The 23,549-nt window shown below is 41.6% G+C and overlaps 1 protein-coding gene across 2 annotated transcripts in view; it reads left to right on the forward strand.

Annotated features, from left to right (window-relative positions):
* The first annotated feature begins 399 nt into the window (after positions 1-399).
* The window catches only part of LOC142050120 (guanine nucleotide-binding protein G(q) subunit alpha), a 129,771-nt gene continuing 106,621 nt past the window's right edge, over positions 400-23,549 (forward strand). Inside the window, exon 1 of one of the 2 annotated variants that reach the window (XM_075078466.1) lies at positions 400-990. In XM_075078466.1, the coding sequence (XP_074934567.1) occupies positions 855-990 (136 nt within the window). In that variant the 5' untranslated portion in view covers positions 400-854. Of the gene's footprint in view, positions 991-8,068; positions 8,088-23,549 lie in introns of those variants that run through there. The other variant, XM_075078467.1, reaches the window with a different exon arrangement.

Raw genomic sequence — 23,549 nt, forward strand, 5'->3', positions numbered from 1 at the left:
CGGCGGCGCGGGGGGAGAGCTGGAGAGGCGGCGGGGGAGACAGTCCGCCATATTTCTGCCTCACCACGCCCGCGGAGCCGAGCCATTGAAAAGCCGGGCGAGCCCAGCCCCTGCCTGCCTGCTTGCCTCCTCTTCCTCCCCGGCGGCTCCTCGCCGCCCGCCTCCTCTCTCGTCCTTAACTGGCAGGGCAGGGGCGAGCCGCGGCAGCTCTCCCCGCCAGAGGGGCGACTGGCCGCCCGGCCGGGAAGGAGGATCGGCCGTGAGGACGCTCGTCCTACCGGACGGCGAGGTCGGCGGGCTGCGGCGGGGCTCGCCCAGCCGGCTGGAGCTGGGCTCCCGCTCCAGAGGACGGGAAGCGGCGGGGAGATGAGTGCGCGGAGGGGGGGGGGAGGGATTAGCGGGCGTTAGCATTGCCACAGGGGGTGGGGTGGTCGCGTCGGAGGGCGGTAGGGGTGTCGTCCGCCAGGGACACTCGGGGACCGCGTTGGCTGCGGGCGGCGGCGAGGGAAGGGGAGCAGCAGAGCGAGGGGCGGCGGCGAGCGGCTCGGCTGGGCTGCGCTGCTCTGGGTAGTGCTGCTGCCGCCGCGGTGGATGTTTCCATGTTGTTTGGTGCATGATTTAGAGGAGAGGAGGAGTTGTCAGCGGCAGGGAGCGGGGATCCGCGCCGCCAGCGGCCCTGCCTCTTTCCTCGCCCGTGTGGCATCGAGGCAGCTTGCCCTGCGGGGGCTCCCGGGCAGAGAGCGCCTGTGCCCCCCGGGGCCGGTGCGGCGGCGGGGCGGCTGTGTGTGAGTGCGGGGTGCGTGTGCCTGCGATTTTAGGGGGGGTGGGGGTTGTGTCTGAACCAGTTAGGAAGAATGACTCTGGAGTCCATCATGGCGTGCTGCCTGAGCGAGGAAGCCAAGGAAGCCCGGCGGATCAACGACGAGATCGAGCGGCAGCTTCGCCGGGACAAGCGGGACGCCCGCCGGGAGCTGAAGCTGCTGCTGCTGGGTGAGTGCGGGCTGCCGCCGCCCGCTTCGGCCCGGCCCGGCCCGGCCCGGCCGCCTCCCCTCGGGCCGCTGCCGGCACGCACGCCCCCGGTGCCGCCGGGGCTGCAGCCCAGGCACCGCCGCCGCCCCGGGCTCCGCGCGGCCGCCGCGTTACATGGCGAAGCCGGGGCAGCCCCCGGGGCGCTCGCAGCCTCCGCCGCGGGGAGCCCGGCCGTGCCCCCCGCCGCGGCGGGGCGTGTGTGCCCGCCCGCGGGCATCGCCGCCGGCGGCGGGGCGGGCGGCCGCGGCGGGTGGGCTTGGTGTGTAGGGCCGGCGGCCTTCCAAAATGGAGAGGGGAAGGATGGCGGGTGAGTCAGGCGGTGCGGGGCGAATGTCGGCGGCCGTGCGTGCAGGAGAGCGGCGGCAAGAAAGCGGATTAACGAAGGGACTCGCAGGGGGAGTTGCTGTGCAGATCGGCGGTGGCGGGCTTAATGTCTGCATTGTTCTGCGAGCCTCGGGAAGGTTGTTGGCTCAGTGGTTGCATTTTTTATTGAGAATTTTATTTAATGAGGTAAACCGGGATAAGGTGTTTGTGCTCGGATTGCAGACTGGTTTTTAGAAAGAAAAGGGAACTGTATAGCCCCAGATGCACACAGCAAGCTGAGGAGTAGCCTGAAGTATGCAGGGTGGCAGGATCTTCAATACCTTTGGAATCCACCCTCCGGTCAGGAAAGAAAATCTTTTGTATCTTTTCTCTTTAATTAAAACAGGTTGGTTGTTGGGCTTTTTAGTTGGTCGGGGTTTTTTGTTTTGGGTTTTGTTTTTTTTTTGAGTCGTATGTATGCAACAGCAGCGTTTATCTAATAGGAATTTGGCTTTATGAAAATAAGCTTTTTTAATCAAAATACATCTGTCTGTATTCAGTGCGCTCTACTACGTTGTGTGGCTTCTGTGGTAATACAGTTTCTGCCTGGGATTCGCAGGCCTTGAAATATGTCTGCACCACTGTCTGGTGTGTGGACGAGCAGGGATGTTCCAAGTGGACGCGGGATGTTTATGCTGAAGATTTTTGTCTTCGGTCATGTATATGAAAGTACTGATTTATACTGGGGGAGTAAACTGCCTTTTCAATGAGGTAAGGAAAGTTAGGAGGATAAGTCAGAATACATTTTAGTCCTTCCATACCAATATGCTGTTTCTTGCAGCTTGTCTTCTGGATATGGAGAAAGGTGTTGGGATCCTTGATTGGTGTGGGAAAGGAGTGGTGGAGACAGATACAGCACTCCCAGTAATAACGTTCTGTCTCGATTTGGCCTGATTTTGGTTGATGGAGGTGCATGTTGTGACTGTTTCAAGATTCACAAAGAAGATAAAAATAGGGGGTAGATAGCTTGCTTTTGCTTAATTTTATGGGGGTTAAGTATAAGTGATATACATTTGATTCCGGAGAGGCAGTGGGCATATTTGACTTGTTACTTGAGGTCAAATTGTTTCTGTATTGGCCTGATTTGTTTCTTGCAGTAGTGCTAGAGGCCTCTCCCAAGCTTTCAAAAATCTGTGACACCTACTGCATGAGACCAATATATATGACCCAGAGAAGTCGTTCAGCAATCACTTCTGCAATTTGTAATGCAGAGCTTGCACTGATTTGCAAGGTCCTCCCACCAGTAACATGAAGTATAGGGGGAAAGTGGTGGTAGATTGGGGTCCAGTTGCGACATCTTTTCGGACCAAGTGGGATGCCATGACTTGAGGGAAAACAGGTGAGAAGCCAACCCATAGAAAGCATTGGGAAAAACTCTCTTGAGTGCCTATATGAAAGGTTTTTTGTATTCATCAGCATCAGTGCAGACCCATTGTTCTGACATGCTTGTGAAGGCGTAAGCGTCATCTACTGGAGACCAAGAGGGGTGAACATTTGGCTGATCATACTTAACAGCAGATCTGTATGCTTTGGTAATGAAACCAGTAGAGAAATTGTTACTGTGCACACATTTTTGGTCTTTTGCTTTGTCAACCTCTGTCATATGTTTGACTGAAGGTGTGTGTGCACACGCAGCTGTTTGGATTAACACTTAACAATCTCACTTGTAAAATTCACTTTAGTGGTGAACCACTGTTGGAGTAGTGGGGTTGGGTAAAGTTTCAAGTTTCAATTTACACACAGATTTTGAGGAAAAATTTTTTTATTGGTTTATTTTGGGTATCTGACAGCACTTTTTCAGTCACTCTCACTGCTTCCTTGGCATAGGCAGTTGCTCGGTTATTAAGTTTGTGTTGTTTGTGTGGGCCATTCATATGGTTGAGACAGACAAACTATTTTAGAATGGAGAAATAGTCATTAAAAATGGTGAGGCTGGTAGTATGAAAACCATCTGAAATTACTTAATTTTTTTTTAATGTAATGGGACAGTAAAGGTCTATTGCATGTTTTCCCCCTCAAAATTTAAATTAAGCAACACTAGTAGTTTTATTTTATGTAAACATTGGCAAATGTGGGGGGTTTGGGTTTATTTTTTTCTTCTTTTTTTCCAGAAGTGCCAACTTCAGTCCCACTTTGTAAATTATTATGGGGCTTAAAAGCCTAAGTGGGTTAAAGGCGTTAGAATATGGGACTGAGGAATATTATTTGGCTCATGCGGAGAGTAGTAGTGCAGTTCAAGCCAAGCCACGTTAATTGACCGTGCATGTTCTTCAGAACTGTTGCAAGCGCAAAATGAAAGGTATTAACTCAAAGTGTTGAAAGGTGCAAATAAGTGTATCTATGCCAGATTGGTTTTTTTATACTTACTTAAAAATTAGATGTACACGTGAACAAATGCATATATGTAGCGAATACAAAGAAAAAAGTCAACATTTTTGGATCAGAAGAGAAGGTCTTTTCTCCCCTTAAGTTGTGGAAGATACAGTGCTTCCTTGCAAAGTGAGTTAATTTCCTCCCAACTGTTACTGTTTGACACACACACATGCGCGATCCACCCTTTTTGTGTATAAATGATGATATCTTTACTTTTCATGGGATCAGTTTAAAATGCTAAGTCATTTATGGAAAACTTTTACTGCATGCTAAGATTATTTTTAAGTATTAGTTTAAAAACAAACCCTCTCTGATTAAACAGTAAGATACCACTTTTAGGTACTTCACTGTACATCATTGCTTAATTTTTGGAACAGGTTAGAACAGGACAGTATTTTTTTAGTATTGTAATTCTGAAAAGCCAGAATTCAGAAATAAGCACTGAAGCATATTACAAAGACATAGTAGTAGTTCGGCTAGCACAGCTTGGCTGTAACATTTAAGGCAGTTCGAACAAATTCAGTCTTGCACAGTTTGGTTTTAATCTCATGTATTTTCTAAATTCTTCTGGATTTCATTACTGCTGAACACTTTGTAAAACCCTATGATTGTTCTCCAGAGCTTACAGTTGTTAATATCCATCCATTGTTTGTTGTTAGCTGTAAAAATACTTATATTGTTTTTATAATTGGAAAAAAAGAGGTGTTCTAATGTTTTATGTCGGTATATGCCAAACAAAATGTATGATGTTCTGCATGCTTGTATTTTAAACATGTTGTACATATTTATTGGTACGTAGTAAGAGCCGTGTGCTCTAGTTCTTATGTGTATCATTTCTGCCTGTCATCCATGTAAATTTTTCATGGTCTCAGAAAGCAGCATTTGGGCCTGCGTGATAGATTGTAGCCATAAACCTTCAATCCTGGATGTACGCTGCCTGTACACTCTCTATATTTATATTGTACACTAATTTCTCAGTGGGAAGTGCCTTGAGTATCTAAGAAAATAACCTGGCAGTATCATGCTAGATGGCTAGCTGTGCCTGTATATCTATAAACCTTGGCTGATTTAATACTGGAGGTGCGTGACTGTTTGCTGTTTTGTGCCCATATTTATTGGTATTGTCACGTGCAAAACATGGGGTTTTGTAAGGAGTAGGAGTTGCTTATGTTTGAGATAGCAGATGTGTCAGTGAAGAGAGTTGCCTGATAACAAGTGTCCTTTTATTCTCATACGTGTTACCAAAGGAAACAGCTGGAAGATAAGCCATTTGAATTAGCGTGAACCAGTCTTATGTGGAAAGGTGTTTTTGAACATAAGGTGAATATCCAGCAAGCATGCAGAATATTTATATATTTATTTATTTGTTTTCTCTTACATTTGTCAGCTTAATTAAAGATTTACCTGCAGAACTTGGTGAATTAGCAAAGACTTAGACTTTCTGTATGGAAGGTGAAGTGAGTCCATTAAGGCAGCAATAGAGTACCCTGGTTTTATAAAACTTTTTCTTCAGCTAGAGGAACAAGCAAGCTTCCTTATTTTTCCTGTAGCCTGTATTTGTATTGGTCTGTCAAACTTGCACTGAACACTTCCAAATAATTTTAGGTAGTTATCACAGTACATATTTACAACTGTAAAATGAATCAATAGTTAACATATATCTTGATCTGTGTTGTAACTAGATTGGTAAAACTTATTTAGCAGAAGCTGTTTCTAAGGAAATATAATTTCAGTCTGGATGCAAAACGCCTTTATATATTCTTACGCAGAGATAGATGTCCGTATATAAAATTAACTTTTTTTTTTTGAGGAAACACAGATCATCATCTAGATACCAGTGTGATAATGTATGAAGAACATATATTTAGAACATATTGAAGAACGTATTTATTTATTTTTAGTGCATCAAAAAGGGGTATTCTGTTTGCAGCCATTGAAAAGGGTGTATTGCTCTTTTGGTTTTACTTCTCTAGAAGAGATCTACACCCATTGAAGTTAGCAGCAACTAGCTGAGGGCCTGAATAGTCAAATAATTCTGACTAATTTTATTCATGTGTCAAGAGCCAAGTGGCCCCAAATTTGTACCTTACATTGGCAAGTAATATTGAATTAGTGCAGGAGGGAAAAATATATGCTGAACAGAAGAGTCTCTTGAGAATGGACATTTGAGTGTATGCTGTGAAGTTAAGAAATAATTCTGCTTTGTTAGCTGCTTCAAATTTTTTGTTGGTCTAGAATGGCAATGGCAATTTCACAGGGGAAAGCATATATTTTGAAATAATATGACAATCTCTGCAAAATTAATCCCAGGAAGGTGTGAAATAACATTATAAGGTAAATGTGTGATTGATGGTAATTAGCTTTGTTGCAGTAGTATAACACTTTAAACACTAAGCATTTTTTCTCGCCCTGCTGAATGGTGTAAGGCTCAGGAAAAAATCTGTTCTTACACTTGAATGCTGCTGTGTGTGTGAACAGCTGTTATTAATAGAATTAAGAAAGTTTTTCAGCATTCACCTTTTGTTTACTCTTAATTATAAAACCTCTGACTGGCAAGAATGAAGAGCAAGAAAGCAGTACAAAACCAAGAAAGAATTACAACGTAGGAAATACTAGGAAGCCATATATATGTGGTGTTCTTAGTATCAAAGAACAAAGCATGCAGCAGACTTTAAGCGTTGTTAACTCTGTGCAGAAGTTAGATGCATCTAACACTGGAGGGCACGAGTCGAAGAGATACCAAAGTTTTAAAAGTTAAAAATTTTGAAAGTTACTGGGGGAGTTCCAGGAACAGCACAAGTGTTTTTCAAGCTAAATTAGAGATTAAATCTTAAATGTTCTGAAAGCACATTGTTGCCCCAATAAGTAATGTTGATACAGAGACTAAACTGAAGGGTGATTGTCTACAGATTTTTGTCCTTTGTGGGTTTTCAAAGGACAAATGGCATGGAATAATCAAACCAAAAGCCACTTAATTTGCACACTATGCTTAGCGTTTAACAGTGCTGTAGAGTTTTATCCCAGAACCCCTATGCACATGGAGTTGCCAACAGAAGAGTGCTGTTGATTTCATTCTGCATTTGAGAAGGTGGTGTGGCTATTCCAGAAACAAAAATTAAACTCATGAAATAAGATTCCTTCTTTGTTGATCCATTCAGGCAGGATCGTCCAGCAGACTACTGATATGAATGAGTGGTGTTTCAGTTTGACTTTCTCTGAAGAGGAGGTGGTGTGCAATACGTGCATAGCTTGAATAAAGCAACAGAACATTAGAAGGTTTCTGAAAGTTGAAACCCCTAGTGATTCAGTAAATTGAAAAGATAGAGGCTGTATCACTCTTGCATTGGCACATCTGAGCTGTGTATTGACGCCTTCATCTCGGAGCTATGTTGTTTGTAAGTTAGGTTGACCTGTTCTTGTATCTGTTAGGATCGGGACTAGACAGTTTTGTCTACTGCCTGGGTCCGTGTTTCTCTCAGAGCAAATAGATGGATTAAATGGCTACCCAAGGTCCTGTCCTCATTGATTATCTGTGCTTTTTATATCTAGGAGAATGCCGTGGTGGTGTTTTTTGAAATGCTTTGGGACTCAGCCCCAGCTATCAAAAGTCTGTTGAAGGAGGATTTGTTTTTCCCTGATGGAAATTGTGGAAAGGGCAGTCAGCATTTGAAATATGTTATATTCCTTTTTTTAATTTTTCCCCCTCGTGAGATCTTCTCTTCTCTGAAGAGATCAATGCAGTTAGGTCCTTAATTCTTTTGAAGTTAACTGAAAACACAGCTCTAATCTTGGCAAATATCACCAAATTTGGATCAGAAGGCTTTTTTTTCTAGATGGGGTTAGCCACCTTCAAGTTAAATCCAAGGTAAGAGCTCAGGTTTACTATTCTGTAGGAATGTGGTGTAATTGGATGGGATGGAAACCCAACCTGTTACAGATTCTTTCAGTAAACAGGGAACAAGGGTTTAGAAATTACTGGTTTAGTTATGATATAGCCATGACATCAACCAAAAGAAATCCTCTTTTTGATCATAATTTTATAAACTGAGGTATGATGTAATAAACATGTCTGAGGTATATTTTGAAATTTTCCATTAGACAGAAATATTTTAGATTTTACAATACTTGCCCTTACAGCACAGAATATAGATTACTGCCTTAGCCCTCTTAGTATGTCTGTCACTATACCTGAACTATATGCTCATTGCTTCCTAGCATACTGCTTCTTGATCCTTGGCTAGTTTATTGCTCTACCAGCTGCAAACTCAGAAGAAACAAGATAATCTTTGGCAAGAACCCTTGTACAGAGTGAGAACATTTATGTAAGTTAAGGGAAGTTGCTTTTCTCTCCTTGTTCTATAAACCCATTACAGGAGCGTTTTTAACTCTTAAGTATTTTCTTGCTTATATTAGAGAATGTCAGAAAAGAACACCAAAAGCTATTCTGGCCAATGTTTCTGGGTGAATAGAGTCAGCCAGAAAGTCAAACAGAAGGTTTCTGTAGCAGCAACTGCTAACTTATAAGGCCAGAAAAAGAGAAGAAAAAAAAGTTGGAAAGATGCCATCATTCCTTGTGCTTTTAGAAACTCATCGGGCTTGGGAAACTGAGGATCAAGTATGGAACGTTCATTTTACTCTAGTACTGGAATTGGTAAGCACTGGGTGTGCCACTTCATCTCATAGGCAACAGCAGTAAAAGCAATGAAATTAAATGCTGAAAACTAAAGGCATTGTTCATGTATCTTCAACATGTTCTTATATAGTTACCCAGGTACTTGAATGATTGCCCTTTTGGAGTATGTTATTTAGATGGCATTGAAATCAATGTTTATTTTGATAGTGAAAACCTTTCAAAGCTGGTTTGCAAAAAGGAACAATTAAAAAAAAAAACCCAGACCAAAAAAACAACAAACCCCCAAATACTCCTTTGTTACCAGCATATTTTGCTTTAACTCAGTTGATCTTTTAGGAGAGAAAATAATGATTCTTCTAGTACGTCTCACTTCTACTTCGTTTGTTTGTAGAAAGGAAATAATAGTAGCCTAGAAACTGAGACACTGTATGGTTGTGCTGGGGAAAAAAGCACAAAAAATAAAACACATGGTCTTACACATATATTTAAATAGCTCTGGATAAATTCTCTTTTGCTCCTTTTAATTTCGTGTTTGTGTGTTGATGAAACCTGACATGTAGAAGTGTTTTCAAAAGACTGACAATCTTCATGCCAACTTAATCTTTCCTGTCCTGAGGCTGCCAGTTTTTATGAGGGGTGGTTATGATGTATGTGCCTGGTCATCATTAACAACAACAAGATTGGTAGCTTATCTCAGAGTGCAGGCCACCAAGCTGCTGTCTGACTTTTGAACAGTGCTGACCTGGCCCAGTACTGAAAGAGGGATTCAGAGGTCATAGTCCCTTTATCTCATTACCATTCTTCTAATCACCAAGTCTCCTTTTAAGTGAATTTTTGTGCAGGGTTTTGATCTGGAAAGTTATAGGTGTTGGATGTCATGCCAAAAGGATTTAATATAGATCCCCCATGAGAAACACTTCTGATGTGTGAAACTCTTTTTTCATCTCCCAAGATGGGGAAACATCTTTGGCAATGCTAAAACTCACTCCAAAACTCAGGCTATAACCTACCCTTAGCTTTAAGGTCATGGAACAGATCCTCTTGGAAGATACGTCAAAACATATGGAAGACACGGAGGTGATTCGTGGCAGCCAACATGTCTTTGCCAAGTCCAAGGCTTTCCTGACTAATATAGCAGCCTTCTATGATGGAGTAATTGCATCAGTGGACAAAGAGCTATGGATGTCATCTGTCTAGGCTTCTGTAATATGGTCCCCCACAACATTCTTCCTGCTAAATTGGAGAGGTATGGGTTTGATAGATGGACTGTTAGATGAATAAGGAATTGGCTTGATGGCTGCATCCAAAGCATTAGGGTCAATGGCTCAATGTTCAAGTGGAAATTAGTAATCAGTGGTGTTTCTCAAGGGATTGTACTGTTTAATATCTTCATTATGACGTAAATGGTGGGATTTAGTTGCACCCTCAGCAAATTTCCAAATAACACAAGCTCAGTGGTACAGTTGGTACTCTGGAGGGAAGGGATGCCATTCAGAGAGACCTTGACAGGCTTGAGGGGTGAGCCAATGTGAACGTCATGAAGTCCAACAAAGCCAAGTACAAGGTCCAGCCCCTGGGTCAGGGCAAGCCCCAATATCAGTACAGACTGCAGGATGAGTGTATTAAGAGCACCCCTATGGAGAAGGACTTGGGGGTACTGGTGGATGAAAAATAGAACATGAACCAGCAATGTGCACTCACATTCAGAAAACCAACCGTATCCTGGGCTGCATCAAAAGAAGCATGGCCAGCAGGTCGTGGTAGGTGATTCTGCCCCTCTACTCTGCTGTGGTGAGACCCCAGCTGGAGTACTGTGTCCAGCTCTGGGGTTCTCAGCACAAGAAGGACATGGACCTGTTGGATTGGGTCCAGAGAAGGGCTGCAAAAATGATCCAACGGCTAGAGCACCTCTGCTGTGAAGAAAAGCTGTGAGTTGAGTTGTTCAGCCTGGAGAAGGAAAGGCTGCAGGGAGACCTTATTGTGGCATTTCAGTACACAAAGGGGGTGTATAGGAAAGCTGGAGAGAGACTTTTTAGCAGGGTCTGTAGTGACAGGACAAGGGGCAACGGTTTTAAACTGAAAGAGTGTGGGTTTAGATTGGGCATAAGGGAGAAAATTTTTTTGTGATGAAGGTGGTGAGACACTGGAACAGGTTGCCCAGAGAAGTTACAGGTGACCCATCCCTGGGAGTGTTTAAGGCCATGCTGGATGGGGCTCTGAGCAACCTGATCTAGTGAAACATGTTTCTGCCTGTGGCAGTGGGGGTTGGACTAGATGATCTTTGAAGATCCCTTCCAGCCCAAACTATTCTGTGACTCTATGATTAGAGTGCTTTGGTAATAAATAATTTCTTGGAATTAAAGATCTTATAACTCTTCCCAACCTGATTTGCCTCTGAAAATGAACCTAATCTTACTTTCATTTTTCTTGGTGAGAAGAAAATGTTGGAAGAAACAGTGTGAGATTTTTTTTGTACTGTGTTCAGTTTCTTCATGGTCTCTATTTATCTCAGCGTTGAAATGGTAAGTAAAGGAGATAATAAATATTTACATGAAAAATGTAAATGTACACGTGAAAAGATAGATTTCACTTAAATGACTCGTCCTGCTGGTTTAGCAGCTGCTTTCATAGGAAGGCAGAACAGGCAATTTAGGAGTAAATTTCCTTTTATCAAAATGTAAAAGCAAATACTTTCTATAAATGGGACTAAGATTCATTGGAATTACTGAATTTGAGTAAATTGACTAATAGCATGTTTGATCTAATTATGATGTCAACATCAGTAATATTTTACTTTTAAAGATGGCTTGGTTTGTGAATATTTGAGCTTGCGTTTTAATACCATCTGTGATCATAAGAATCTAGAAACATTCTTTGTCCAGAGTAATTTTTGTTCTCTTGGGGTTTATTTACTTAATTCCATTCATTCCTGCTTCTTATCTGCAAGACATGATAATAATAAATTCAGATTCACTGTGGTTTTGTTCTGTGCTTGGCTGTACAAGAGAGTAATACACTACTATTAATTATTAAGTCTAGTTAGGGTTAAGAGCTAGATTCTATGATAATCTCTAAAGATTTTAGCCTTTGAACGAAACCCAAAGATCAACAACGTGAACAGAATTTGCTAATAGCTTCATTGTGGCTGTACACCCAATGACAAATGCAAACCTGTGACAGTGAACAGAGCAGTTGATATGTATGCCTTTAGTTACTTCCCTTGAAGAAATTTCTAACAAAAGTGTTCTCTGGGTAGTGGCATTCTTGTGCCTGTCTTGTTTTTTTAAATTTACAACCATGTTAGTTTTGTTATTGCAGTTTTCATTTGTTTATTCTCAGAAAATACTTTGGCTGAATCTTTTGGTATACAGGCTTTTTTTTGGTCTACAGTTTCATATAGTAAGGGGAGGAGCATAGTATTTAAACTCTTACATTGCATTTTTTTGTCTGTGGAGCTTCTACATTAAATAATACAAAACCAGTAAATCAGGAGAAGATACATGGCTTTCGTCGTTTAAAAAGGCAAAAGGTGTTCTGTTTATTGGTAATAACGCACCATTACTGTATATATGACTTGTCAAGCTATTATCTTTTGTTAGAGTAGCTTAAAAGAACAAAAAACCAACCATGACAGTACTTTGTAATGCCTTTGCTTTGTATTTTCGTTGTTTGTTTCTCCAAGGAGTGATGATATTTTCTGAAATAATCCATAGATGGAGAAACAGGTCATCACCTTCTGTGCCTGTGTGTTTTATTTTTCTTGTTTACATGATACCAAGCTACTGTGGCATAGTGACACACAATTCTCTTAATACCTTCCCATTTCTTTGCAAGGTTTTTATGTGCACGGAGAGCCAAAACCCTGGGAAGGTGTCAGAACAGAGCCATAAGCAAGACAAATGTTTATTTGTTGATTTAGTATATTTGGTTTCTTTAAAACAATATTTCAACCTACCAATCCAGGCTGTAGATTAGTATAGTGACATTACTGGTATGTATCATTGTGCTCAGTAGCTCACAGGCTTGCTTGTGTGTGGTTTTTGGTTGGGTTTTTTCATTTGTTGTTTTGGGTTTTTTGTTGTGGTTGCTCTCTCTTTTGGGGGTGGGGTGTTCTTTGAAAAATATGTCTGTTCCAAGAAGCACCTGCAACCTGTCTGATAAATTCCACAATAAACAGGTTATTTTCTGATATTAGATTAAGTATAAGAAATAAAATAACTACACTACTTGTGGTTTAAACTCATCATCCTCTTGAACATTACTTTTATTAATAACTTCCAAGACAAAAAGAAAATATTCCAGTATCCCGTTTGTGTCTCAGTCTGAACGGTTCCTAGTTCAGTCCTAACACTCTGGAGTTCCTAATCCTTTAATCATTCTTGTAGCTGTCTTTCAACTCCTTTCCAACTCTTCAGCATAATTTCTGAAGTATAGACAATGAAATTGAACACTGATGTCTATATACTTTCTGTTACAAGTACAGTAGTAAAATTTCTCTTCTGCTAGCTGGGATACCACTGTTGAGGTGTGTTCAAGGAGTGCAACAGCCTTTTGAGCCATGACATTAAACTATTCGTGTTTAGATGACTATCTGTTGTAACTCAAATACTATTCTAAATAATTGCTTTTCAGGCTTGGTTCATTCATTGCTTGACAGACTTACATTTAGCAGTATTCAGATGCACAGTCTTTGCCTGTTTCTGGTTTACAGGTTATTCCAATTACTTTTCAGCATCACATCCTCTTAATTTGTCAGTCCGCAGCTTTTGTGTCACCTGCAAGTACTGTCAGTAATGATTTTGTGTTTTTATTGTACGTCGCGGGTGAAGATATCTAAGTTTGTTACCCCAATCTTAATATTGGTGGGATCCTGTTTGGAAGACAGCTGTCTGCTGAGGACTTTTACCTGTGTAATTTAACACTTACTGTTGAAACAACTGTTATTTAATGCATGCTCTGTTGGTTTTCTGTATGTCGCCAGATCAGTTGCTTAGCAGATGCCTAGTTCCTCAAAACCACTGGCTTGTACAGCAAACCATCTGAAATACTGTAACTGCATAGCTCTTGGTATGTACTCTCTTTCCCTCACCCCTTTCCCATCCCTTGGGTTTTGGGGGGTAATATTTCAAGGCAGGGTGATTTTCTAGCCAGTCCTTGTAAAACTCTTTGATAAAGGGTGTCTTGGACTGCTGAGTGACAATGTTCTAACTTTAGTAAATCCTCTGCACCATTTCTCTTCAGTGGGTGCTACAGTGGAAACTCTTTCATTGTCATTGCAGATGTGGTCTGTGTCTCCTTATTTTAAAAAAAAAAAAAATTTGCATATTATGTATAGTTTTTCCATATTAATAAATATTAAGTTGTTCTACTGCAGCAGTTTAGTGAGGGACCAATGTGGTTTTAGGTGTTTTGTGATATATAAAAAAAAAGGCGAGGTCTCACGTGGAGCCCTAGAGTTCTTCCTTTGACTGTCTCCATTCACAGTTTGTGAAATTTCCCAAATTTTTGGCTTACATATTACAATTTTCTCCTTTTATCTCCCCTCCTATCCAGGCTGCTTTTATTATTTTTCATTTTTCCTTGTTTTGTGGAATTGAGGCTGTCTAGGCTATTTCATAAAATGTTCTGAAATGACTCCCAGTTGTTGTTCTTTTAAATCTGAGTCCAGTTATTTACACTTGTAATTTTGTCAGCTTTTGCGAAAGTACCTCTCCTGAAACACAGTGGACCTCTAACGTACGTCTACTACCGGTGTTGGACTTCTTGTGTTTACACATAGCAAATGGTATCCAGTTGTAATCACATGCTCCCACAGTTACTTTTGACTGTAGTTCTGCCACGTGTTCTTTTTCTTAAGAAGTATGTCTGTGTAGTGCTTTTCTGGTTTAGAAATTACAGTTTGTAGACTTGCAGAAATACAAAGGTAATGTGCTTGAGACCTTTAGTATCAGTTACATGGCCCTGGCACACTCTACCTCATTCCCTTTTCATTAATGTGTGTAAGGAGCCCTGCACTGTTGTCTGTCACATCAGCTGTGATTTAGTCATCTGCCACGGCACCAGCTTTTGTGTGAAATTTTCTCTATTAGAATTTAAGCCAAAAATATTAAAGATCACTGACTGCAAGCTACTTCTGAAGTATCAAAAAAGCTAATCACTGATCCTTCACCAGTATAAACTTTTGCTTCAGTTTTATCTCCTGCTTCAAATCTACATCTGTATATTAGCAATCGTTTGGGTTTATCACCAAGGCGTTTAGAACATTTGTACAAGCAGTTTACTTTCTCCATTTAATTGAATTATCAATTTAATTTTAATCTGATTTTTTTTTTTTTTTTGCTAAATAAGTGCATTTGCCTCAAACCCTCTTTCACTTCCAATAGCGCAACAATACTCTGATCTCTCTGGCCAGCCAACCTTTCTGAATGTTTTTCCTCCTTTTCTAACAAAACTGTTCAAATTTTGCAACTCTACCTTCCAGTGAAATCCAGCGACTAGTCTCTGGAACGAACTTCTCTGTCATGTATTCTTCACCTGTCCCGGAGTTCATCTCTAGGTTGTTCCATTTTCTTCTGATATGGAACAGAAATGTTGTTCAAACTGTGTGTGAGGATAAGTGTGGGGTGTTTAGGTATTTATAATTGGCAAGATGCAGAGTAATCTGTCTCATGGGGTGTACTTCAGGCACATGCACTATTTTGCTCTCATTATTTCTGTTAAACAGAGTTGAGCAAGCCCAGTGATCTATTCGCAGGGACTTGCTTGCATCTAAATAGAGTGCACTCTAATGGAATAGCTATCCCAGCTGTCTGCCTATGCTTCAGGGTACCTGTAGGCTCCTCCTCTGCACTGCATGTACAGTGGTGATGGCTCAACCACCTTATGAGCACTGTATGACTATACACCAGTGCTTTTGTATAAGGGTAAATGCTTGGTGAATACTGGCAGCAGCTGCTTAACACTTCTGTGAAATATGAAAACAGCTCCAGGTTGCACCTTGAGAAACACTGGCTTTATAGGCCTGCTCTAAGGAGTTCTGCATCTTCTGCAGAAGGTCTGTCCTTAGAAGCTGAGTTCTCCTTATCAAGGAGCAAGTGGCTTTTCCAGGACTTCAGTGCAGTTGGAAGAGTCTGGGATGTATACAAAATACCTTCTCCCACTTACCATCATCTAGCTTTCAGACTTTCATGGACAGACTTAATCTTAAAGGGATTAAGATTTGAGGACCGTGGCACTACTACTTACTTGTGGGACTGTGTTGTCTTATGTAACTGTGAGCCCAGCAGGTTTTTGTGTAATTTTCAGACATACACTGACAGCTGAAGCACAGTCAGGAGTTGACTCTGCACTGACACAGATGCAGGCTGAGCTCCTGTATGCCCTGGAAAAAAAGTTTCTTCATCTAATAGAGTACGGCAGTGGGTTTGAGGTTAGGTGTCCCAGTACAGGAGGAGGGAAGCATGGAGATTCTGGAGACAGTCCAGCAAAAGGTGCCTAAGGTGATGAAGGGACTTGAACATCTCTCGTGTGAGGAGAGGCTGGGAGAGCTGGGAGTGTTCAGCCTGGAGAAGTTAATGCTTAAAGAGGGATCTTATCGACTTACATAAATACCTGAGGGAGACTGCAAAGGGGATGGAGCCAGGCTCTTTTCAGTGCTGCACAGTGACAGGCCACAGACACAGGAGGTTCCTCCTGAGCATCGGGAAACACTTTTTCACTGTAAGGATGACTGAGCACTGGCACAGGTTGCCCAGGGAGATTGTAGAGTCTCCATCCCTGGAGATATTAAAAAAACATCTAGACATGGTCATGGGCAACTTGTTGGTTGGACCTGATGACCTCCAGAGGCCCCTTCCAACCTCAAATAGTCCGTGGTTCTATGAAATACAGTGATCGTGCTGCAGCATCATATTGCAGATGTAGTTCAGCTGTGTCACCAGTTTACTGAAACCTTTAATTAGTGTTCAGGGAATCCTGTGGGATTCTCATTTCACTATGCTGCCACTCACTTATCAATTGCTTATGGGCGTGTGTAGAATTGTTTTGTACACACTCCCAGGCCACTGTGACCCGGAACCTGAGGGGCAATCAGTGAAAACCATAGTTATGCAGTTCAGAAGTCTTCCAGTGTCAGTATGCCAGCATGCTTCTTGGGCTTGAGTCTGTCTGGTGGGGAAGACAGCTGGGTAAATTGTTACCCTGGATTGTGTCTTCGTTGGGTAGTATAGGGCTGTCTTTCAGCTGATGTCTGAACAACTACAGGACTGAGGCAGGCTGTAGCTTCAAGCAGTTGATTGTAGGCTAAGGGGCCTCTAAGCCTGATCTGGTGTCAGTACCCCTGGGGATGTCAGCATTATTATGCAAAGTAGGGCACTTGTGGTTTCAGGAATTTGGCAAATCATTACAAACTGAGTAGACACAGCAGGACTGAAACCCTTGGACTTAGGGCATTGCCAGAGTGTGTATACCCAACACCGTGTGAAGTACGTGTATGATGCTAGCTGTGCATATAAGCCCAGACCACTACCAAAACATCCTGATAAGTGACACTTGGGTGTGGTCATGAACTCAGTTGTTCTGCCCAGTGCTCAGAGATGCCCTGTCTAGTGCCAGCAAATTCCTTTTGCACAAGACAAATTATTTATAGATTATAAAAAAGTAACAGAAGGAAAAAATATTATCTTCTCCTCCCCTATAAACTTCACTAACAAAGTAGGCTGCAAAGTCAGGAGATTATTTGCAAAGATGAGGCTTAATCCTCAGTGTGTGCATCCATGAAAGAAAGAGACTGATGGCTCTTTACAAAGGTACTGTGCACCAAATATGTGTATTTTAAAATATGTACAAATAACTTTTTAAAAGTCTGCCCAGTCGAGGTTACTCTGAGGTCAGGTGAAAAGGGTAGGAGGTGAAGAAAAAGTACATAGACTGCTGGTCTGTAGCCCTGCCAGGCTCAGGCCAAGTGCTGGACTGGCAGAGCAGCCAGCTCCTGCCTTGGCTCCCGAGAGAGAACAAAGATGGCAGGACTTTAATCTGGAGTAAGCTGATGCCTGCTAGAGGGGCTGGTGGCTTCTCTTACGGGACTTGTGGGGATGGTGAGGAGGGACACAGGCTCAGGTGCAGACAGACACCCACTTCCAAAGTAACAAGTAGTCCTACTCCCACTGCTTTATTGCTTTCTTTAGGAACCCCCCTCCTAGCTAGTGTTTGAAGGTAAGCCTGTACCCTATAACTGACTGGTGTGGTGCACCACATCTCCAGCATCCCACCACTGGTACCCTAAAGCATCTGCTGCCTTAGTGTCCACTGATGGCTGTGATGTCTGGGAGAGTGAAGTGGGAGGCTGTGATGCATACGTTAGCTCTGTCTGTGTTTGATGTGCTACAGGGAAGAATGAAGGTGTTGGTATGGTAAAGCATCTCATGCAGTTCAGTTTGGGAGAGATAGGATGTTTGTTAGGCTGCACTGGAATGGGAACCCTGGCCCATCAGTAGGTCTCTCTTCTAATGTAAAACTGCTGCCCAGTGCTCCTGTTGTAACTAGGTAGTAAAATCCTTGAGGAGGACTGGACACCAGCAAGGGAGAGCCATCAGGTTGTCATGCTTGGATCCTTGCTGCTATTTTTTAAAAATTGACCTGTGTTTTCTCATTTTTTCATAACCCTGTGTGGGTTGGTTTGTTTAAGTGATCTTCTGAGGACGCAACCTGGAGAATTCCTTTGTATCTTGATCCAAAAATGCAAATGTTGGCAAATCGTTTCCCAGGCTCTCCTTAGGTGATTCCGGTAATGGCCCTTAGTTGAGTCAGCTGTTTGGGTTGGGAAAGAAAATAAGTTTTCTTTCCTTTCTTTGTGAAAACCAATGAATGAAAGCAAGGCAAAAGCCATTTGAATGCTGGATTATCTTTCTGTCTGTCCTTTCTTAGTAGCCTGCTTTAGATATACTAAGGCCTTTTCTCACAAAGATTTGTCTTTTGGACTTATCCCTTGCCCTGCAACGTAAGGTATGTTTAAAACCCCCAAAACAAACAAACACACCCCCAAAAAACAAACCAAACAAACAAACTCCCCACCAACCCCCAGAAAACAAAACCCCTTCCATTTTATGGAATAGAAGTGGAGAAAACTTTAGAGCTTTTGGTGTGCACTCTTCTGGCAGCCAAGTATAGTGAGCTAGTTAATTTTCCAGTGTATCTTGCTCTGTGATGAAGTGCCTTGGAATATCTCTGGCTTCCTTCCTTGAGAAGACTGGAATGAGGAAGTCTAGAAATGTGTTTTTATATTTAGGTTTGCGGTTGTAAATGAAGGTTTCACCTTCCTGCCATTCTCCCTTCTGATTCAGTTGCCTTACTAATTAATCCATTTTCACAGAAGGGGAAAATTATTCTCTCCCCAAGTCTTTTTTGAAGCAGATGATGTCCTTCACCAATTATTAATGCAAATATCAAAGTTTTTTGTTTTCACAGTAATCTTGTTCTGAATTTCAGGCAGCCCTTTAAGTCCATCAGCAACTACGGTATATTGTTTTTGTGGTGATGCAGATTATCGCAGTTCTGTGTTGTGACATAGATGTCATCTAGGAGTATTTCCTCTTTTTCTTAAGCTAATGGTACCTCTGTAATAACAAGTATTGTTAGCCGCCTTCTCTTCCCAGTAATCTCACTGTAATTATAGTTCTACAAGCTACATTTCAGAAGAATGCTGGAAATGATACCAGGCTTTATTCCTGGATCAATTAATGAATCCACACTTACCATCATTTCTCAAAGAAAATGATGATTCAGGCTGATCAAGGTTTTGGGTTTGTGGTTTTTTTTTTGTTGCTGTTGGGTTGTTTGGTTTTGGTTGTTTTTTTTTTTTTTTCCCTCATTTGCTTGTAGTGTTTTTGATCCTGTAAATTACCAGGGAATAGCTGCACCTTGCCAACTTTGCTGTTTTTCTGTTGATCTGCTTAAAATAATCATTACAGTTTGGACCCTGCTGCATGATTCTGTTTCTAAATTGTAAGGAGTCTGCCTTCATCTGAGGACTTTGTGGATCATTATCTTACCTTCACACAATAATTCTTCTATTTGGAAAAGTGTCATACTGGAACTAAATTTTCAAGTAGAGGAAGGAGAGAGGCAGGAGATGTTACTCTCACAGATGATGCTGTTCCCCCTCTAGCGCATCACCCAGATGGAAAAGAGACTGAGGTACCAAAGCTAGCAGAGAGGCAGGTTTTAGTTTACATTGGACTGGAAATGCTTGCCTAGGAGTAGTAAGATTTTCCTGTCTTATCCAATACTCCACTCCGAACAGAGCTTCGTATTTAAATATCTTGGGAACATCGTCTTATTACAATCCATAAAAAGTGAGTATTAATAGAAGTTCCTTTTCATTCTTATCTTTCATGTACAGTCAGGTACTGTTATTTTTGGTGGTGCCAGTAGTTCATTTGTTCTGAAAAACCTTATTGTGGGATGTATTTGAGTGTGCTGTTATATATGGTCTAAACTATACAGTCATACTGGGAAGTAATTTTGACTAATATTTTTGAATGTGTGTATGAAAGATCCTGTCACTCTTTCCTCTAAATGTCTGTCTAAAGGCACTGAAATTCAATAATTTATTTGCAGCACATCTAGCTTCTTTAGTTATTGATTTCTCACACTGCAGATCTCAGCAGGCTTGCACACCGAACTGCGTATGTTCATCCTCATCATGGCACCCTGTGTAGGTAAAGGATCTGTTTGGAGAGATTGCAGGATCCCTGGAGAGAACTGGGTTCTCCGCCAGCAGGCACTTCAGTACCTAGCTTACTTGCCCATTGACCTGATTTGGAAGCCCAGGAAGAATAGGGTGAGTGAGTAAATATGTAAGCAGGCAGAACTAGTGGGATAGGAAGCTGAGACTACCTTTTAAGTGAGGATGAGAATGTGATTGGTTTTATTCCCTTTATCTGATGATGCTTCCTGCTTTTCAGTGCATGGATGGAAGATACACACCAGTGTAGGCTGACAGGGAGTTGTCTTTCTTGAGAGGTTAAAGTTGTGAGTTTGAACTGAATTGGCCAAACAAGAGAAATTAATTAAAAGTTTTTTCATGTCCTGCATGACTTTGCTAAACAGTTTACTATTTTAAGTAGAAGTTCTTTCCTCTTCTGGTTGTATTTTGAAGCAGAGAAAAAGTCCTCACACTTTTTACCAGGGTTGCTCTGGTAGGCTAACTCATCATATGAGCCCCTCTGGGAGTTAAGGAGATGTTTAGTGTACAGACTCCATCGGCCATTACAAACCGTGGCAACCACTCTGGTTTTGCCAACAACAAGGTGCTTTTGAGTAAGTCAGAAGCAAAATCCTAAACAGCTGGGGAACTTAAATACTGAGGAAGTACAGATTTTGCTCAGTAGAAGTATAGAGCAGCAGAGCACAGATGTAAAATCTTTGGGCCTAGATTCCAGGTTATTCTGTCTTCTCATGTTGATGTGAGGGGAATGTGTCTCACAGCCATCCATGAAAACCCCACTGAGGATGATCAATGAAATTCCCACAAAGAGCAGTGGAGTACATGTTGGTAGCCTGAGTCAAAGCCGTAGTTCAGAGCCCTAGTTTTCAGGTAGGAAGTATGTTCTCATCACATACCTAGTGGATGAGCTTTTGTAATAGCATGTGCATTGCCCTGTCATCTTCTGCCTCAGCTTCAGGAGTCCACAAATTGAAATTCACAATAGACGATGGCTGTACTGCCAAGCCTGACAGGTAAGGAGCTCTGGAAATGTAAATACAGTGCCAAAAAGATACATGAAAGATAGTAATTAAAAAATGGCTGTCTCAAAAGTAAATATACATAAATTCCTTACACTATCTTTGATTCTATTAAGTAACAATAAATAAGTAGGAGATGCACAAGAACAGTGGCAGGTACTTGTTGCTCCTATTGTGTGTAGCAGTGACATTGAGCATTCAGTTAATTTTTCATGGGGTTTTTTTGCATCCCAATTCATAAATATTGAATAACCTTTTAAGGCCTAGAAAAGCTTTTGCTGTATGAAAGGGCAGACTTAGACCTAACAGAACAGCATCCTAAGTAAAATCAGTGCATGTACTTTGAGCAGCCATGTCAAGATTATTATTAACTTTTATGAAATAAACCTGCTATGATCAGAGTGGCCTAATCATCTGAACCAAAGTTTTACTGTAGAGAAACCAAGGATGTTCGAGATTGATTCTTGTTTTCACACTGCTCTCTCTTTGAATGATAACAGCACAAGAATATTTGTAATGAGGGAGTAGTTACGTAGTGCTGCACACCCACTAGCTAATCAGTCACTCTGTCACCTTTGCAAGGGAGGAAGTACTTTATTATTATTCCTGTGATCACAGGTGGGGAAGTGGAGGCAAAGGCTGTGTCTAAGTTAGCAAATAGCGTGAATGGGAGAGTGGGTCTGTAGGGCAAAAGAGTGTAGGTGTTAGCAACCTGACATCCGTTTTCCAGGTTTGTTTTTTTTGCTTTAATCCAGGCCTAGTCTGATCCCAGGGACTAAATGCTTGGTTGTGGATAGAATGCATTAGGTGGGGTCTTAACTTCCATTTTTACTGGTTTCATTCTAAAGGAATCCAGCTTCTCACTTGGAGACATTTTGATGATCATGAAGGAGAGCACAGTGAGCAAGAGAGATGAGAAGGTTTGTTTCAAAGGTTTTCTCCTGAACTTTGCTTGAAGTAGCGTATATCTACCCAGAGAGATGCTCTGGCAAGTAACTTCAGGTGAGAGTTTTGCCATGCCCACAGGTTAGCTGTTTAGTCTGGAGAAAAGGAGGCTGAGGGGAGAGCTTATCGCTTTCTACAGCTGCCTGAAATAAGGTTGTGGCAAAGTGGGTTTCGGTCTCTTTTCCCATGTAAAAAATGATAGGACAAGAGGAAATGGCCTCAAGTTGTGCCAGGGGAGCTTGTGATTGGATATTAGGAAAACTTTCTTCACCAAAAGCATTGTCAAGCATTGGAACCCGCTGCCCAGGGAAGTGGTTGAGTCACCATCCCTAGAGGTATTTAAAAGACATGTAGATGTGGTGCTTAGAGACATGGTTTAGTGGTGGACTGAGCAGTGTTGGGTTAACAGTTGGACTGGATGATCTTAAAGGTCTTTTCCAACCTAAATGATTCTATGACTGTATGACTTTCAGAGCTGCTAAGCACAGCTAGAGTGGAAAGGCTTATGTTTGCAGGAATCTCCAGGTAGCATTTTATATACATGGAACAAAAACTTGGCCCAGGTGGTTGGCTCCTGCTTTGCACAAAAATGGTGGAACTGGCATCTCACCTCAGGAATTTTCCCTGTCTGTTAGTGCTGAGAGATAATGAAGTATTAATCCTTTGAAACAGGTTGATTTAGGTTTAGAAACATCTTTTAATCATGTCTGATTTTTGTGGTGAACATGAGCTATTTATTCTCTTCTGTGTATCAGTGCCAGTGGTAGTTTAAAATTACTAGTCCATTATGTGAAAAAACCTTAAAATTTATTGTCCTTTTTATGGTATTCTTTATTTTAAATTATCTGAACCATTAATGGTATTTCACTTGTTCTATGCTTCACTTTCCATATTGGACCCAGCAGAAAGTTTATACTACAACATAATTAATTGATTATAGAGGTGTTTATTCTTTGATTAGGCATTGTTAAAACCTTTGGTTATTATTTGTCTTTGTTAGCATCTAAATTACTCTCTTTTGTTTGATTTGCCTTTTTCTTTCAGTTAATAGTTACAGCTACTATCAATTCACATCAGTGTTATTTAACGGAAACATCAGAAAAACAGGAGATAAGAAACATTATCTTAAAAATAAGGAATTGAGCTGGAAAGAATACAAACAACTTTTCAGGCTGTCCTTTTGTCAGGAGTAGATGAAAGATAGCTCTGCTGCTGCGTCTTTTTGCACATGCGAGAACAGAGCCTTTAAAATAACTTTGACCTATGCAGTGTGTGTGTGTAGCTGTGCAACAGTTGTTAGAATGAGAGGTCTGATGCTGGCTTTCCCGTATGTCAGTTCTATGTCTACCAAAATAACCCGGACTTGAATTTTTTCATGCTTCAAGTGAGCCAGATACCTTTAACTTGATGTACAATTACCTTTTACACGTTTCTCAGAAGGTTTTTGGTCACTGATAAAAGT

Source organism: Phalacrocorax aristotelis, chromosome Z (assembly GCF_949628215.1).
Source record: "Phalacrocorax aristotelis chromosome Z, bGulAri2.1, whole genome shotgun sequence".
NCBI lineage: Eukaryota > Metazoa > Chordata > Aves > Suliformes > Phalacrocoracidae > Phalacrocorax > Phalacrocorax aristotelis.